General features: G+C 38.5%; 1 protein-coding gene across 5 annotated transcripts in view; it reads left to right on the top strand.

The window, feature by feature from the left end:
• Nucleotides 1–19744, top strand: part of Rps6ka3 (ribosomal protein S6 kinase A3) — a 92643-nt gene that overhangs the window by 58547 nt on the left and 14352 nt on the right. For all 5 annotated transcript variants that reach the window (XM_090326403.1, XM_090326401.1, XM_090326399.1 and 2 more), the window contains 9 exons: nucleotides 594–673; nucleotides 1190–1296; nucleotides 4804–4841; nucleotides 5366–5508; nucleotides 6195–6265; nucleotides 15041–15129; nucleotides 15339–15403; nucleotides 16046–16148; nucleotides 17876–18000. In XM_090326403.1, the coding sequence (XP_090182529.1) occupies nucleotides 594–673; nucleotides 1190–1296; nucleotides 4804–4841; nucleotides 5366–5508; nucleotides 6195–6265; nucleotides 15041–15129; nucleotides 15339–15403; nucleotides 16046–16148; nucleotides 17876–18000 (821 nt within the window). The remainder of the gene's footprint in view (nucleotides 1–593; nucleotides 674–1189; nucleotides 1297–4803; nucleotides 4842–5365; nucleotides 5509–6194; nucleotides 6266–15040; nucleotides 15130–15338; nucleotides 15404–16045; nucleotides 16149–17875; nucleotides 18001–19744) is intronic.

Genomic DNA, 19744 nt, shown 5'->3' with positions numbered 1-19744 from the left:
GCCCAGTTGTAGAGCAAGGAAGGAAGGAAGGAAGGAAGGAAGGAAGGAAGGAAGGAAGGAAGGAAGGAAGGAAGGAAGGAAGGAAGGAAAAGAAAGAAAGAAAGAAAGAAAGAAAGAAAGAAAGAAAGAAAGAAAGAAAGAAAGAAAGAAGAAAGAAAGATAGAAAGATGAGGCTGGGCGTTTGGCCTAGTGGTAGAGTGCTTGCCTAGCATGCAGGAAGACCCAGGTTTGATTCCTTGGTACCACATACTTAGAAAAAGCCAGAAGTGGTGCTGAGGCTCAAGTGGTAGAGTTCTAGCCTTGAGAAAGATCCAAGGACAGTGCTCAGGCCCTGAGCTTAAGCCCAAGACTGGCAAAAAAAAGGAAGGAAGGAAGAAAGGAAGAGAAAGAAAGGAAGAAAAGCCAGGCAGGCTACATTTGACATTCCCACATGGAAACTAAGAGAAATTAATGTTTTCTTCTAAGTGAAAATTTAGGGTGATATGATTATTAATTTTCTGAAAATAATATTTACTTGTGAATGCACTGACCTATGTAAACCTAAAAATTAAAACTATAATGGATTAAATTGAAATTGTCATTTCTTCATTCAGCTTTTCAGACTGAAGGGAAGCTGTATCTTATTTTGGATTTTCTCAGGGGAGGAGATTTGTTTACACGCTTATCCAAAGAGGTATTATATTTTCTCTAATTCAGAGATTGTTACATTGAAGAACCTGAGCCAAAGAGTTCTTTTCCTTTCTTTTGAATTTATAATAAAAACAATTTTCATTTGACCATCTATCTTTTTTTCATCCTTGCTTCTTTTATAGTATTTTTCAGAAGCAATAATGCATTAGCAGCATATCTTTAAACAATTAATAGTGGCAATTCAGCATGCATTTTAAATATCACTTTCACTTCTAAAATAATACTGTGGTAAGGCAACAATAGCACAACCCTGAATATAGTTATTACTTTAAGTGTAAAATTGAGGCCCTCACAATGCATAGTTAAGATTTAATAAGTGATTTTACCTGACTGATAAGATCATTTTTCAGATTTCTTTCTTAAGTAAATTGTAGATAAAAGCTATATATAATTATCATACTTATAAATAAATATTCTTTGAATATTTAAGCTCTCAAATGGATACTTAAAAATGGCACACACAAAAAGAAAAGAGATAAAAAGTATTATTTTATTTTAGGTGATGTTCACAGAAGAAGATGTCAAATTCTACTTGGCTGAACTTGCACTTGCTTTAGACCATCTACATAGCCTGGGAATAATTTATAGAGACTTAAAACCAGAAAAGTAAGAAATCCTACTGCTAAGTTGACTACTGTATAATATAATTATTAAGGAGATAGTATAAAAAGTAACCTTAAAGAACTCCCACAGCATTGCATTTAGGGTACCTGCACTTCATCACTACATACACTTTTGAAATTGCATTCTTTGATATTTTTCTGATGTGATTTTTTTATTACCTTTAAGCAGTTGTACAAAGGAGTTTCAACTCAACAAATTAGTTTATGACTACAGTATATTTTGATCAGTGTCACACATCCCTCATCTTTGAATTTGTATGTATGTGTATGTAGTTTATGACTATAGCACATTTTGATCAGTGTTACACATCCCTCATCTTTGAATTTGTATGTATGTGTATGTGTGCATGTGTGTGCCAGTATTGAGCCTTGATCTCAGAGGCCTGTGTACTGTCACTTAGCTTTTTCGCTTAGACCTGGTGTTCTACCACTTGAACCGCACCTCTACTTTGGGCTTCTTGGTGGTTAATTTCTGAGTATTGAAATCGTACTAAAATACTTACCAAGCTGGGTACTGGTGCCTTGTGCCTTTAACCCTAGCTACTCAAGAGGCTGAGATCTGAGAATTGCTGTTCAAAGCCAGCCAGAACAGGAAAGTCTTTGAGATTCTTATCTCTAGTTAACCACCAGAAAACTGGAAGTAGAGCTGTGAAAGTACTAGAGCACTAGCCTTGAGCACAAAAGCCCAGGAGACAGTGCTTAAGCCCTGACAAAAATAAATAAATCAACAATAAGCAAATAAAACACCTATCCAGAAATACTATTATGGGCTTGTAGTACTTACTATATCACTGTATTTATTAGCTTATAGTACTTACCTGTGTGTGTGTGTGTGTGTGTACACCAGTCATAGGACTTGAACTTGGAACCTGGGTACTGTCACTGAACTCTTTTGCTCAAGACTAGCACTCAACCAGAAGTTTCACTTCTGACTTTTTTGGTAACTAATTGGAGATAAAATTCTCATGGACTTTTCCTGTCTAAGCTGCCTTGGAGCTCTGATCCTTAGATCTCAACCTCCTGAACAACTATAATTAAAAGTATGAGCCACCAGCACCTGGCTTGCTTACTTACTTACTTCTTTACCTTCATAATTAATGGCATTATTCTCCACTGGAGTATCTTCTCAAGCCAGAAACCTGAGTGTCATTTTGCAATCTTCTTGGCCATGGACCAAAGAGCTTACTCACTAAATGCCATTTATTTTCTCTCCAAATTATTTTCTTAAATTACAGATCTGATTATCTCTACCTTCTGTGTCTGCATATGAACTCTAGCTCTTGCTTGGCTTTCTTGCTCACAGCTGGCATTCTACTACTTGAGCCATACCTCCAGCAAGGATTTTTGCTTATTTGATGTAGATAGAGGCTCTGCTTTTTTTTGCCTGTGCTAACTTTGAATCACCACTTCCCAGGTCACAACTTCCAGAGTAACTAGTAACTGGCTAACAAGCAGTTCTTTGTCTGTACTCTGCAGACACTGAGCAACAAAATAAGTAAGGTCAAAACCTCTAAGAGTTGACAATTTCCTGGGAAAGAGTTAAGACACAGGAGAAAGTGTACATCAAAAGATAGCTCAGTGAGAAGCCAGGAGTTTGGCCTAGCATGCGTGTAGGCCCAGGTTCAAGTGGTAGAGCTCTAGCCTTGAGAAAGTCCAAGGACAGTGCTCAAGGCCCTGAGCTCAAACCCAGGACTGACCAAAAAAAGATAGCTCAGTGACAAACAAGGAATGTGCAGAAAAAGATACATTAAAAGACAAGCAGATTGTATAGGTTATGTCAGGAAAAAAAATTAGAAAAACATGCTTGTGTTAACTACCTTAAAATTTACTGAGAGCTGAGTACTAGTGGCTCAAACCTATAACACTAGCTTACTCAGGAGGCTGAGATCTTAGGATCATGTTTTGAAGATAACCTGAGTAGGAAAATCCATGAGATTCTTATCTACAATTAACCACAAAGAACTGCAAGTGAAGCTGTGGCACAAATGATAGAATGCTTCCTTGAACACAAAAGCTCAGGGAAAGTTTCCAGGCCCAGAGATCAAGCCCTAGGACCAGTACAAAACACAACTAACCAAGAGAACGACCTGCATTAAAATATAGAACACCTTGGACCTGGGCACAGTTGCTTGTACATGTAGGAAAATACTGAGAGTTAAGCTTACTGCTCAAGGGCAGCCTAGAGAGTAAGTAGTTCTGGAGACGCCACCTCAATGCTGAGAGTGGTTAGCAACTACTGTTAACCCAGTTAGGCAGGAAACCCAGTGGCTAAACATAGTGTTGCACACCCGTCATCCTTAATAATACCAGGAGAAACAAAAGTAGGAGGATCCCAGTCCAGACTGACCCTATCTCAAAAATAACCAATGTTTTTGTTGATAGTGTTGGTGTTGGTTGTAGTGGTGGTAGCTTTGGGGTTTTTTGTTCATTTGTTTTGGGGTTTGTTTGTTTTTTGCTTTCTTTTAGTGGGGACACTAAAACCCCTCTGTACAACACTATAATAACAAAATATATTTTGCCAGTCCTGGGATTGAGCTCAGGGCCTGAGCACTGTCCTTGGATTTTCTCAAGGCTAGAGCTCTACCACTTGAGCCTCAGCACCACTTTCAGCTTTTTTCTATGTATGTGGTACCAAGGAATTGAACCCGGGTCTTCGTGCATGCTAGGCAAGCACTCTAACACTAGGCCAAACTCCAGGCCTTTTTTTTGCCAGTCCTGGGTTTGAACTCAGGGCCTGAGCACTGTCCTTGGACTTTCTCAAGGCTAGAGCTCTACCACTTGAGCCTCAGCTCCACTTCTGGCTTTTTTTCTATGTATGTGGTACTCGGGAATCGAACCCTGATCTTCGTGCATGCTAGGCAAGCACTCTACCACTAAACCAAACTCCTGGCCAAACAGAATATTTTTTAAATAACCAGTGCAATAAGAGGCTGAAGTGATAGAGCATCTCCTTTACAAGTGCACAACCCAAAGTCCAATTCCCAGTCCTATCAAACAGAAAGCATCTTTGAATAGTCCTTGTTGAGTTCATTTCCAAATAATTTTCAGTTACCTCTGGCTCACTACTACAAGGACTTGCCTTTGGGATCTCTTATAAATACATGTCAAAAACAATTTCACCTATTTTCTTTGTCTTCTTGTTAACAGTCTAAAATGTCAAATGATCACATTTATTCTAACTTTGCTTTCAGTAATTTCAGAGGGGTGGGTGTGATGATAATATGCCTGTGATCCCAACTACATGTGACATAGTAAGTGGATTGTGGGCTTAAGGATAGCCCTTAGCAAAAACCTAGTACCCTTATCCAAAGTAACAACTAAAACAAAAAGGGATTAGAGTGTGGCTGAAGTGGCAAAGTACTTTCCATATAATTGAAAGGCTCAGGTTTCAAATCTCAATACCATTTTAAAACATATATTTTTTTAGTTGTAGCTTATATAAATTTCTATTTGGTGAGTTAAAAGATTTTCTGACTTTCTTTTCTTTTAGCATTCTTCTTGATGAAGAAGGTCATATCAAGTTAACAGGTAAAAATCCTCATCTTACTTAAAATAGTCTTTCCTAGATTAATTGTAATACATTATAAATGTTTGTAATTATAACAAATGTCCCTGAATAACTAATGTAAGGAAATAGAAAAATAAATTTTTTCTACCCTATGTAAATTTTCTTTACAATTGATTATGAATATTGAGTAATACGGTGTGTTAAATTGTAAACCAGGCCAGTGGCTCATGCTTATTGGCTACTCAGGAGGCTGAGATCTAAGTATCATGGTTCAAAGCCAGCCCAGTCAAGAAAGTGTTCATCTCTGATTAATCACCCAAAATCTGAAACTGAAGCTGTAGCTCAAGTGGTAGAGCACTAGGTTCAGGGGAAGAAAAAGCTCAGGGACAGCATCTAGGCCCTGCATTCAAGCCCCAGGAGAGGTGCCCAAAAAATGCATTATTAGAATTTCTAATAATTAGTATAAATACTAGAATTGAAAGTTTAAATTTGATGTATGCAATTTATTGTGGGATATTTACAGAATCAATACTTATTTTGGCAGATTTTGGCCTAAGTAAAGAGTCTATTGACCATGAAAAGAAGGCATATTCTTTTTGTGGAACTGTGGAATACATGGCTCCAGAAGTAGTTAATCGTAGAGGTCATACTCAGAGCGCTGACTGGTGGTCTTTTGGTGTGTTAATGGTAAGGTTGTTTTGTTCTGTTTAGGAGGTGGGAATTCTTTTTTTTGAACAGTGAACATTATGAAACAAACTAGCATTTTTTTGCATTTAATATTCTATAGTACATGTAATAAATAATCAGAAAATACTTACCTACAATATAGAAGGACTGTGTAACCCATTAATGGTTTCAGTCTTATCCTCATTTGAAAAGGGAAAAATAAGCTGGTAATGTGGCTTGTTTGTAGAGAGCTTGCCTAGCATGCATGAAGCCCTGGGTTCAATTCCTCAGTGCCAGGTAAACAGAAAAAGCTGCAGGTGATGCTGTGACTCAAGTGATAGAGTGCTAGCTATGAGCAAAAGAAGCTCAAGGACAGTGCCCAGACTCAGTTCCAGCTCCAGAACTGGCAAAAAAAAAAGGAACAAACGAATGTCTGTCTTACCTCTAACCAGCCAAAACCCTGAAATGAAGGTGTGGCTCAAATGGAAAAATAGCAGTGTTAAACTGGAAAAGGCCAAGCAAGAGCTCAAGGCCCTGAGTTCAAACCCCAGTACTGGCACAGATACATAGAAGAAATAATGAATAACCTTTTGATGGATAATAGTTTCAGAAAATTTAGTTATAATCAAGGTGATGCTTGTTTGCCTTCTGGCCTTGAGATTTTTATTCTTACTTAAAACTAATATGGTTATTTTACCTTTCTATAGTTTGAAATGCTCACTGGTACACTACCTTTCCAAGGAAAAGATCGAAAAGAAACAATGACTATGATTCTTAAGTAAGTATTACCTATTGAAGATATTTTGATGAGATTTTAAAAAAATAATTTGAAATAATCTAAATGAGATTTTAGATTGCTGGATACAGTATAAGAAATAACTAAGCTGGATGCTTGTGTCTCATGTCTGTAATCCTAGGTACTCAGGAGGCTGAGACCTGAGAATTGCAGCTCAAAGCCAGCCCAGGCATGAAAGTTTGTGAGACCCTTATCTCCAATTAACTATCTAAAAGCCAGAAATGGCTCCATGGCTCAAAATGGTAGAGTACTAGCCTTGAGCACAAACGCTCAAAGACATTGCCTAGGCCCTGAGTTCAAGACCAGGACCCGCACCCCTCACACCAAAAAAAAAAAGGAAGATGAACAAATAGAATTGTTATTATTAAGTAACATGTCCTTAGAAAAATCTAGTTATCATAAAAATTCTGGAATAATCTTGGCAAAATTGCAGGTTTTACAAGGTCAATAAATAAAACTCTTACTATATAAATCTTTCATTTATATACTCTAGTAACAGAAAATGAAAATTCAAAAACATACTGTTTACAAAGAAAATATTAAAATAGCAAGCACTGGTGGCTCATGCCTGTAATCCTAGCTACTCAGAAGACTGAGATCTGAGGATGACAGTTCAAATCCAGCCCAGGAAGGAAAGTGAGACTCCTATCTCCAGTTAGCCACTAGAAAACTGGAAGTGGCACTGTAGCTCAAGTGATAGAGTACTAACCCTGAGCAAAAGAGCTTAGGTGCAGCACTGAGATCTAAGTTCAAGTCCTACAACCAACAAAAAAAATAAAATGATCAAATTTCTAGAGAATATCTAGCAAAAAAGTTATACAAGACTTACATGCAAAAAAATAGAGAATTTTTTGCCAGTCCTGGAACTTGAACTTAGGGTCTGGGCACTGCCCCTGAGCTTCTTGCTCAAGGCTACAGTGCTACCATTTGAGCCACAATGCCACTTCTAGCTTTTTCTGTTTATGTGGTACTGAGAAATTGAACCCAGGTTTTCATACATGCTAGGCAAGCACTCTAGCACTAAACCATATCACCACCCCCAAAATAGATATTTTTTTACACTGTCCCTGAGCTCTTCAGCTCAGTGCTACCACCCTACCCGTGGGCCTGGGTGCTGTCCCTGTGCTCTTCAGCTTAAGGCTACCATCCTAACCCTTGAGCCACAGTACCACTCCCAGTTTTCTGGTAGTTAATTGAAGATAAGAGTTTCACGGTTTTTAGTGCCTAAGCTGGCTTTGAACCATGATCCTCATATCTCAACCTCCTGAGTAGCTAGGATTACAGGTGAGAGCCACCACATTAAAGTAGATAAATTTTTTTGGCCAGTCCTGGGCTTCAGCTCAGGGCCTGAGCACTGTCATTGGACTCTCTCAAGGCTAGAGCTCTACCACTTGAGCCTCAGCACCATTTCCGGGTTTTTTTGTATGTATGTGGTACCAAGGAATCGAACCCGGGTCTTTGTGTATGCTAGGCAAGCACTTTAACCACTAGGCCAAACTCCCAGCCCTAAAGTAGATAATTTTTAAACAAAAAAAAACCTGTTTCCAGTTGCTCATGCCTGTAATCCTAGCCTGGCAGGAAAGTCCATGAAACTCTTATCTCCAGTTAACTACCGGAAAACCAAAAGTGGCACTGTGGCTAAGTGGTAGAACACTAGCCTTGAGCTGAAGAGCTCAGGACAATGTCCAGGCCCAAAGTTCAAGCCCCAGGACCAACAAAAAAAAAACCCAGAAAACAAAAAACAAAAAATTTAAATATCTTGGAGGAAAACCCATGTTTATATTATAAAAGACCCAGTGTTACAAAGATTTTGGTTCCATAACCCAGTATTATCCAATGGAATGTAGTTCAAGCCATGTATGTTTTCTAGTATGTACATTAAAAAGTAAATAATAAAAAAATTTTAAGCCGACATTCAGAGTATTAGCATTTTAACATGTAAATTGCCTTTGAAAGAGATTGAGGTGTTATTTTTTGAAATTTAAAATTTAGCATGTATTTTTCACTTACAATTTGTACTGGCAACATTTTGAGTACATCGTGGTCATATGTAGCTAGTGACTACTACACTGGGTAATAAACCTAGAGTTTCAGTGAAAATTAAATAAAAATCCTGGTAATTTTTATCTAGAACTTGATATACTATTGATAATGTTTGAAGAATAACTAAAACCCTCTTGCTCAAGATAAGAAGACTTGGCTAGGAATGTTGTTAGTGATAGAATGCTTGCCTAGCATGCATGAGGCCCTGGGTTCAGTTTCTCAATACCACATACATAGAAAAAGCTGGAAGTGGTGTGCTGTGGTTTTAGTGGTAGAATGCTAGCTTTAAGCAAAAGATGCTCAGGAACTGTGCCTAAGCCCTGAGTCCAAGCTCTAAGACTGGCAAAAAAGAGAAAAGAAAAAAATAGGAAGACTTGGTTTACTTGTATCAAGTCTTATAATTTGGACAATGTGGCATTGAAATTAGTATAGATAGTAGTCATAAGCAATAGAATAGAGGCCAGAAACCTACATATATGTCCATCCATCCTTATTTTACTATGGAGAAGTAATACGAAGCAGAAAATAATGCTGGAAAAAAGCTTATCATCTAAAGATGGAATTAAGATCAGTAGACCAAAAAAGAAATTTTAAAAACCCAAAAGTGGGGCTGGGAGTTTGGCCTAGTGGTAGAGTGCTTGCCTAGCATGCACGAAGACCCGGGTTCAATTCCTTGGTACCACATACTTAGAAAAAGCCAGAAGTGGTGCTGAGGCTCAAGTGGTAGAGCTCTAGCCTTGAGAAAATCCAAGGACAGTGCTCAGGCCCTGAGCTCAAGCCCAGGACTGGCAAAAAAAAAGTGCTTGGGCCATGAGTCATTAGTTCAAGCCCAGTACCCGCACACTTGTGCAAATGTGTGTGCATGCACACACAAATAAATAAATGCTTGTATAACCACTTTGGAAAGCAGTTCTTGTCCTCAGACAAATATATCCATATTTTCATACATTTATCCCACTCCTAGGCATGTAGTCAATTTATATGCATCAAGGTACACCAGAAAACAAAGCCATGCATAGCAACATTTTTGATAACACTGGAAACTGGATCACTAGCAGTAGATAAACCATAGTATATTCATAGAGTTGAATACAATAGGAATTGTATTTACATGCAAATACTCTAGGATTTTAGGACACCCTGTAAAATTGTAAATACTATGTGATTCTTTCTATAACATTTACTAAACAGGCAAAACTAAAGTATTTTAGGGCCCATATTTGGACAGTAAAAGCCACAATCAGGCCAGGAGTTTGGCCTAGTGGTAGAGTGCTTGCCTAGCATGCACGAAGGCCTGGGTTCGATTCCTCGGTACCACATACATAGAAAAAAGCCAGAAGTGGTGCTGTGGCTCAAGTGGTAGAGTTATAGAATTGAGAAAGCTCAAGGACAGTGCTCAGGCCCTGAGCTCAAGGACAAAGACTGGCAAAAAAAAATTAAAAAAGCCACAATCAAAAGAGGGAAAGTGATTGTGTTGAATGAAGGTTTCTGGGAATGTTATATGTCATGGTCAGATAGCTTATTCACTTTGTGGTGAATCACTGAACTATGTACTTTGGGTGGTTATTTTGTTTTGAGAGGAATTTTTGGGGGGCATTTTGTTATTATTGCAATACAAATGGTTAAAAGGTGAGTACTACGTAAATGAGTAAATGTATATTCACATTACTAAACCTTCATTTTAGCTTCTTTCTCCTTTCAGCTAATAGGCATGCTCTAATATTGACAAAACCAAACTGTTTCTATCACCTAGCCTTCCTTCCTATAGTATTTCAGTACAAACCCACTTTGAAGAGTAGTGTCTGCTTTCCATAACATTTTAACTACTTTGATTCCACAGCCAGTCATTTCTCCCACCACTCTACCGAAACTGCTTTCACTATTGTTGTCATTGGTCATCTGGTTGCTAAAACTCATGGCTGGTTGTCTGAAAGATGACCACATTCTTTCACACAATGTGTTCAACAGGTAATTCTTGCTAAGCACACTGCAGATAAAGTATAAACAAGATAGAAAAATCTCCAGTGATCTCACATACCTTGTTTTGATGAGAGAGATGAAGAACTCATTTAAACAAAGAAATATCATAATTGCAGGTAATAGTGGGAGCTACAGGATAATAAGCCAGGGTTCTCTAATAGTAATCCCCTTAGTCTGTGAAGAAGGGAATGGGGCAGGCAGCAGTTAAGGACAGGGGAAGATAAAGGAGTGATTGACACTGTTAGACACTCCTTCCTTCCCTTAGAAATATATTCCTTCTCTGGCCAGCACTGTGGCTCATGCCTGTAATCCTAGCTACTCAGGATGCTGAGATCTGAGGATCAAGGTTCAAAGCCAGCCCCATCACAAAAGAACCTGAGACTCTTATGTCCAGTTAACCTCTAGAAAACGGGAATTGGGGCTTGGCTCAAGGATAGGGAGGTAGCCTTGAGCTGAAGAGCTCAGGGACAGTACCTAGGCCCAAGGTAGGGCGGTAGCCTTGAGCTGAAGAGCCAAGTTCAAGCCCCGTGACCCACACAAAAAGATATTTTCCTTCTCTCGTCTGTTTTTCTTAACCTTTGACCATTGCTTTCTTGGTCTTTTTTTTTTTTTGCCAGTCTTGAGGGTTGAACTCAGGAACTGAGCACTGCCCTTGGGCTTTTCTCAAAGCTGTAGTCCAGGGATTTTTTTTTGTTGGGTTGGGTTTTTTTTGGTTTTGGGGGTTTGGGATTTTTTTTGGGGGGGCGGTTATGCATCTCTTAGGCCATGAATTCATAAGAAATAGGTTCCAATTGCCTATCTGGCAAGAACAAGATCCCAAACTCATACCCCTATATTCAGAGAGGAAGGAAGGTAAGAAGAGAGAAAAGGAAGGAAGGAAAAAGAGAATTTAAGACTTTTAATGTCTATAAGCTGACTTTTTTCATAAAAAGGTAATTACATAAATAAGACTCAATCATCAAGCAGGGTGTTAGTGGCTCACACCTATAATGCTAGCTATTCAGGAGGCTGAGATCTGAGGATTGCAGTTCAAAGCCAGCCCAGACAAAAGTCTGTGAGACTCCTATCTCCCCAATTAACCATCAGGAGACTGGAAGTGGTGCTGTGGCTCACAGTGGTAGAGCACTAGCCTTGAGCTAAAGAGCTCAGGAATAGCACCCAGGCCCATGACTGACAAAAACAAGACTCTTGATCATTTAACACTCAAGTGTGTTTGAGTGAGGTTCTTCATTTTTTTCTTTTTTTGTTAGACACTGGTACTCTTAGATATCAGATGCTTCTGCTCATTAGCCAGCGTTCTACCACTGAGCCATGCCTTCAGCCCTAGGGAAGGTTTCTTTTTCTTTTTTCTTTTTTCTTTGAGTAAGGCTATTCTTGTTTGGCTAATTTTCAGAGACAAAAAATTAATGATCAGTTGACTTAGAAGTGTTTTCCAGGCAAGTTTTCATTGATTCCATGGTTACAAAAACAATCTTTTCTTAGAATTCTGTAAACTTTTATTCTCCTTGTGATATTAACTTATTCTTGTGTTTTGTTTCTGTTTAGGCATTTTTGTCAAGATTATTTCATAGCTCATATTCTGTTTCTGAGCTCCATTTTCACTGAGTTAGTTGAATTATGATTGCCTCACTTTCAATGATTGATTTCCAACTAATATACCATGGGAACGTCCCAATGTCAGGCTTTGGGTAATGGTTTAATCCACTGATAATCATTATTTGAAATTAGCGTCTTCAAAGGGATTCAAACATGATTATTTTTCTATTAATTCTGCCTCACTTATCAGTTGGTGTTTTCTGAAACAGTGAACTTGCCCTCATCAAATAAGCAGTGTGTGGCCAACTCTTTTCTTTTGTTTACATTTGATTGGGGAGGTTGAACCCAGGACATCATTAATGCTAAGTATGTACTTTTTTGACCACTTTTTTTAAGTTCACACCAATATTCCATCTATTATGTTCCCGTACCCACCTCCCCCTTCTCACTTCCCTAACTGGTCTCAGCCTTCCCTGTAGCTACTTTTGTCATTTTAATTATGCCCAGATCATTCTTAAATCCATATACCAGGGACCAGACCTATATTTCCATTTACTCACCTTCATGATTTTCCCAAAACATATGGTATACATTACTTAACATCTTTAAGTTTGTCTATTTACTCTTTTTCCTGTTTTTGAACTCCCAGTTATCATTTCTATCCATCCTCTTTCTTATGCCAGAAATCTGGAAGCCATTCTTACTGTCTACCTCCTTCCTCCTTGCTCTTGAACATTACCAAGTGTTCTAATTTTTTATCTCAGAAAACTGAAAGTGGTGCTGTGGCTCATCATCATCGTTCCAGCCCTTCTTCTACATTGCATTGCTCACAGGTCTCAGGCCATGGAGACACCTTACCCAGATTTACCCTTGTGACTGGACCACATCTATTTCTTTCCACCACAGATTCTTCTCTGCTACCCTTGGAAATACCTTGGAAATAAGATTTGTTATATTAATGCCATTTCAAGACCTACCTCTATATTTCTATTACCAAATATAACAGAGCTATCTAAGTTTTATTCAAGCTATCCCACTTTTATTCAGGAGAACCATAATAATTCTACAATGTGTTAATAGTCTCTGAGAAAGAGGTACTAAAGACACATACCTAGAAAATAATGATTGCTTGTGCAGTTTTTTCAGTCTTTTTATATATGTAGTGTATTTTATTCTGTGTCTCCAACAGAGGGATATAGTAAATGTCATTATACAAAGTCAGTGGATCATGAAATATTCTTTAGTCTTTGGTTATGTTATGTTATTCAGTATCATTTTGGTAAATGCAGGCCAAATGAGTGAGTCTAATATAAATTCAGCCTTTTGATTGCTTTGAAGACTTTCACAATGACCCATGTTAAATTTAACATTGTTTCCCTAACGCTCCTTTCAGATGTCCTTCTGGATTTATTTCTTTGTATAGTAGGGTTATCTATATCTACCTTTCTCACTGAGTATGAGACCTAACTTTAGATGTATATCCATAACACTAAGCAGTGTGGATGGAGTACAATGATTTAGTAACAACTCATTGAGTAATAAGTGGATCTATTTCTGAAATAGGAATTTCTCTACTAGCCATTTTCTCCAGCTGTATTATTATTGTCACACAGGATTATTGGTTTCCTTAATTTGTAGGTATGGGAAAGAATAAAATTATATACTACTGAGCCGGGCTTGGTGGCTCACGCCTGTAATCCTAACTACTTAAGAGGCTGAGATCTGAGGATCGTGGTTCAAAGCCAGTCTGGGCACTGAAGACCAAAGACCAAGAGACTCTTATCTCCAATTAATCACTAGAAAAGGGGAAGTGGGGCTTAAGGGGTAGGGTAGTAGCCTTGAGCTAAAGAGCCCAGGGACAGTGAGCGCCCAGGCCCAAAGTTCAAGTCCCATGACCCACAAAAAAAATTACATACTACTACAGCTGAAATAAAGACCTTAAGTTTATCTAGGCCAGTGTTTTCCAGACTAGGCTTTGGAGTCTTCAATGTTCAGACAAAATTTTTCCCATTTAGTTCCCCTTCTTGCAAGGACTATTCAAGGACTGAGAAGAGGAAGATAACATGAAGCCCATTTTGTCGGCATAGTTTTTAATATTGGGTTCCTTAAATTCCTTTCGAAAAGGGATTCTAATTCTACAATTTGGGAGCCATTGGTCTAGAATCTAATCTGTTTGCTCTTGACAAAGCGGGTAACAAGCAGGAAAAAGTACTTAGTAACTACCAGAACTAAGGCTTGGACATTTTTCTTACACTAATGTTTTTAATAAAATTCTGAAAGTTGAAAAAATCCATTAAAATATGAACTGGGGCCAGGAGTTTGGCTTAGTGGTAGCCTAGCATGCACAAAGACCCAGGTTTGATTCTTTGGTGCCACATACGTAGAAAAAAGCCAGAAGTGGTGCTGAGGTTCAAGTGGTAGAGCTCTAGCCTTGAGAACGTCCAAGGACAGTGTTCAGGCCCTGAGCTCAAGCAAAAAATAATAAAATAAACTAAAATATGAACTGATATCCTTATTATGTGTTCACCTTGGAATCTGTACATAAATGTTCATAGCAGCTCTATTCATAATTCCCAAACTAGACATGATGCAGGTATCTTAAATTGTGACATATCTGTACAGGTGCTTGTTTATGTACATGATAAGATGACATGGTAAATACCTAAAAGCACAAGTAAGTGCAAGTAAAACTAGGGTAATCTGAATGAGATCTATGAATTATCCCAAAGTCACCATCTTGATTGTGGTTCAATAATGTATCAGCACTATAGCTTTGCTAGCTGTTAGCATTAAGGAAACTGATCTCTACTGATAATACACTGTAGTTCAGTTCAGAAGGATTCTATAAGTATTTTTAAATAAAGAACTTAGCTTTTGACATTTTAAAAGTAAAAATGTCTCAGCCAGGCATGGGTAGCTTATACTCGTAATCCTAGCTGCTCAAGAATTTGAAAACTGAATATTAATGTTCAGAACCACCCCAGACATTGGTCATGAGACTCTTATCTCCAATGAACCACCAGAAAAGCTGAGAATGAATCTGTGGCTCAAGTGGTAGAGTACTAGCTTTGAGCAAGAAAGCTCAGGAACAGTACTCAGGCTCTGGAGTTCAAGCCACAAGACTGGCACACAAAAAAGAAGGAAATATTTTTTTAAAAGTATCTCAAAAATGAAATATTATGTGGATTTATTATTTAGAGCCAAACTTGGGATGCCACAGTTTTTGAGTCCTGAAGCCCAGAGCCTTCTGCGAATGCTTTTCAAGAGAAATCCTGCAAACAGATTAGGTAAAATTTTTAATTAGTTGTTTCTTTTGTATGTTTGTTTGTGTTTGAAGGTTTCTTGAGCGGGGTGAATATTGAATGTGTTTTTGTGTTGCTATTTAGACAAATATTAAAGGCAATAACAAAAATGCTCATACACGCACATAGATATCTATGGAAAGAAAGAAAGATAAAATCTCCTTGAAATAAAGCTTCCATTCAATTTTTAATAGGTGCAGGACCAGATGGAGTTGAAGAAATTAAAAGACATTTATTTTTTTCAACAATAGACTGGAATGTAAGTATGTATGGAAATTTGCTTGAGGGATAGGGATGTCACTCAGTAGAGTACTTGACTAGCATGCAAAAGGTCTCGGTTCCAGCTAGGCACTATGGCTCACACCTGTAATCATAGCTATTCAGGAAGCTGAGCTCTGAGGATCACAGTTCAAAGCCAGCCCAGGCACTGAAGAACATGAGACTCTTTTGTTGTTGTTGTTTTTATGGGGCTTGAACTTGGGGCCTGAGCATTGCCCTTTGGGCTTTCTTTAAGGCTAGAGCTCTACCACTTGAGCCACAATACCACTTCAGGCTTTTTCTGTGTATGTGGTATTGAGGGATTGAACCCGGGTCTTCGTGTATGCTAGGCTAGTGCTCTACCACTAGGCCAAACTCCCTAGCTCCAGAAACCTGAGACTTATCTCTGATTAACCACTAGGAAAAAAAATAAAACGGGAAGTGGGGCTGAGGCTCAAGGGGTAGAGGTATCCTTGAGCTGAAGAGCTCAGGGACAGCATCCAGGTCCTGAGTTCAAGCCCCATGACCCACAAAAAAAAGGTCTCAGTTCCATCGCTATCAAAAGAATACTTGCTTGCTTGAAATACTTTTTAGAACTAACATATATCTGAAATCTTTCTTTTTTTTTCTTTTTTTCCTCCAGAAACTGTATAGAAGAGAAATTCACCCTCCTTTTAAACCTGCAACTGGCAGGCCTGAAGATACATTTTATTTTGATCCTGAGTTTACTGCAAAAACTCCCAAAGGTAAGTCAAAATTATAAAAATGTATTCAAGATTAGGGCATAGTTCAAATAGTACAGTGCCTACCTAGCAAGTAAAAGGTTCAGAATTCAAACCCCAGTATTCATACAGACACAATCAAAAAATCTTTTCCATGGTAATTCAGTATGCTAACCCTGAATCTCCTAAATTTTCTATATATATAAAACTTTTATCTTCTTCCCTCTTATGAACCATGAAGAAATATTAACAAAGCTGGGTGCCAGTGGCTCATGCCTATAATCCTGGCTACTCATGATGCTGAGATCTGAGGATTGTGGTTTGAGCCAGCCCAGACAGAAAAATCCATGTAACTCTTATCTCCAATAAACTACTCACAAAAGGCTGAAAGTGGCACTGTGGTTCAGATGGTAGGGCACTGTCCTTGAGCACAAAGAGGCTCAGGAACAGCATCCATGTCCTGAGTTCAAGCCCCAGGACCAGAAAAAGAAAAAGAGTAACAAGCAAAAAGGGAATGTCTCAATAACCACCAGAACAAAGGGCTCAGATAATATTCTTTCTTTTTCTTACTCAGTTGTTATTTTATAGTTTGATATGCCTAAAGCCTCCTTGTGGAGAGGATTTAACAGGTCAAAAAATTTTTAATATAATTTTATTGTTATTAAAGTGTTAGACAGAGGAGTTACCATGTCATGAGTCAGATAATGAATACATTTCTTTTTTGAACAATGTCACCACTTGCTTCGCTTTCCAGCAGTTTTCCCCTCCCAGCCCTGCCTACAAGTTACATAGTTAATTTTCCACATATTAAATAGCATGAATGCATTTTGTTCAGCCTTCCTCCTTCTCTCTCTATAACCCCCTTTTACTTCCTCTAAAAAGAAAAAAACCAGCAAAAGCAAACCCAACAAAAACCATTATTCTTGCATTAATGTTCTTCATAAAATTTTGAAAGATGAAAAAGTCTATTAGAAGAATATGAACTGACATTATTATCTATTCGCCCAGCAACATGAATTGCACAAGAATTCTACACTAGAATCTTCACATGTGCCAGGCGTGGTGGCTCACACCTGTAATCCTAGCTACTCAGGAGGCTGAGATCTGAGGATTGCGGCTCAAAGCAAACCCGGCACAAAAGTTCTAAAGTCTGTGAGACTCTTATTTCCAATTAACCACTAGAAAACCAGAAGTAGTGCTGTGGCTCATGGGGTAGGGTGGTAGCCTAGAGCTGAAGAGCTCAGGAACAACACCCAGGCCCAGAGTTCAAGCCCCACAACCCACAAAAGAAATAAAGAATCTTCAAATGTAGCATTGATAAGTTGTCTTATAAAGCTGCACTGTCCAGTATGGCAGCCAGTAACTACCTTAACCAAATTTAAATTAGTTAAAATTTACATTCTAAACCACACTAGATACATTTCAGATGCTCAGTAGCTATATGGGGCTACTGGCTATCATATTGGACCTCACAGGTAAGAAAATTTCCATCATTTCAGGCAGATCAATGGGATCGTGCTAAAATAACTAGTTTCTGTATTAAGAAAGTAATGATAGCAAAAGGCAGTCAGTACATATGTGGTGTGATATGTTAGTGAGGTATTATATTTAAGAATGTGTGTTGCTTCTATGTATGTATGTATGTATGTATGTATGTATGTATGTATGTATGAGATGTATAGTGGTCTGAGAAGACCTCCAGAATAAATAATATTCTTCTCAGATTGTTAGTAATTTTTCATTCTTTTCAGATTCACCAGGCATTCCACCTAGTGCTAATGCACATCAGCTTTTTCGAGGGTTTAGTTTTGTTGCTATTACCTCAGATGATGAAAGCCAAGCTATGCAGACAGTTGGTGTACATTCAATTGTCCAGGTGAGTGGATATCGCAATAATTTTACATTTGAAATGTTGTAGATACATTTTACTCTGAATAATAAAATTTTATGTGCTAGCTTTACATGAGCAACTCAACGTGCATTTTATATCATTGTGAACATTAGTCTTAGAAACCCTTTTAGATGTCCATTTAAAGATTGAATGAACCTAAATATATGATTTGAAAGTGAAATTCTAGGAAAAGTGATGCACATACAGACACACACACACACACACACATTTTGTCTGACCTCTCTTGTGCCTCAAAATGTTTATCAGGCCTAGTGTATTTCCCGCCTTGTAGGTCAGCTGTGATGGATTGAGATCCCTTGTTTCCTTGAAGCCTTAGAGCAGAAGTCAGCTTTATTTTCTGTAAAGATTTAGAAAATAAGGAGGCTTTGTAAGCTATCTGGTGTCTCTTATGGCTCCTCAGCTCAGATGTTGTAGCACAAAAGCAGCCATAGTGTCTAGCATGGTTGTGACATATAATCTCAGTACTTAGGAAGTCAAGGAAGTAGAATTGTTAGTTTGAGGCCAGGTTGGGCTATACAGTAAGATCCTATCTGAGAGGGGAAAAAAGGTGCTGGTATCTCACATCTATAATCCTAACTACTCTGGAGGCTGAGATCTGAAGATGGAAATTCAAAGACAGCCAGATCAAATAACTCCAAGATATTATCTCCAATTAACCATCAAAAAGCATCAAATGGAAGCATAGCTCAAATAGTAGAGCTGTAACTGTAATCAGAAAAAAACTGAGCAAAGCTGGACTCAGTGGCTTACACCTGTAATCCTTGCTACTCAAAGGAGGCTGAGACCTGAGAAATCGAGGTTCAAAGCCAGCCTGGGCACTAAAGTCTGAGAGACTCTTATCTCCAGTTAACAAGGAAAATGGGGCTGAGGCTCAAGGGGTAGGGCAGTAGCCTTGAGCTGAAAAGCTCAGGGACAGCACCCAGGCTCAGAGTCCAATCCCTATGGACCAAAAGGGGGGGATAAAAAAAATGAGCAAAAGATCAAAGCTAAGCTCTGAATTCCAGCCTCAGTACTAGCATGAATAGTTATTTCTAAAAATTAATTCATATTTTTATCAAAGAGGGAACTAGATGTGCCCACAAACTTAAGTTGTATGTGTGTAGGTACACACTGATCCTGGAGCGTGAACTCAGGGCCTGAGTGCTGTCCCTGATCACTTTGCTCAAGGTTAGCACTACCACTTGAGCCACAGCTCCATTTCTGCCCAGTTGATGTCTAATTGGAGATAAGAGTCTCACAAACTTTCCTGCCCTGGCTGGCTTTGAACCTTGATCTTCTGATCTCAGCCTCCTGAGTAGCTAGGATTACAGGCATGAGCCACCAGTGCCTGGCTATATTCTTGTCTTGTTTTGTTGTCTTTGGTGCTGGTATTGGAGCTTGAACTTACAGATTTGTGCTCTGGCTCAGCTTTTTTTGTTCATAGCCAGGCTTTCTACTTGCGACATACCTGGTTAGAGATAAGAATTTCACAGACTTTTCTACCTGGGCTGGCAAACCTCAGTCCTCAGATGGCAGCTTTCTAAGCTGTTAAGATTATAGGCATGCACCACTAAAACTGAACTATTCTTCATTTTTGTTGTTGTTGTTTTATTTTAGTTGGTTTTTCTTTCTCTTTCCTTTTGGCCAGTACTGGAATTGAGGATATCATACTCTCATTCCACTTTCTTGCGTCATGGCTAATACACTACTACATTAGCATTAACTGTCA

This window comes from Megascapheus bottae, chromosome X (genome assembly GCF_031878675.1).
Source record: "Megascapheus bottae isolate mThoBot1 chromosome X, mThoBot2.hap1, whole genome shotgun sequence".
In the NCBI taxonomy this organism is placed as follows: domain Eukaryota; kingdom Metazoa; phylum Chordata; class Mammalia; order Rodentia; family Geomyidae; genus Megascapheus; species Megascapheus bottae.
This window is presented reverse-complemented; position numbering and strand designations above follow the sequence as displayed.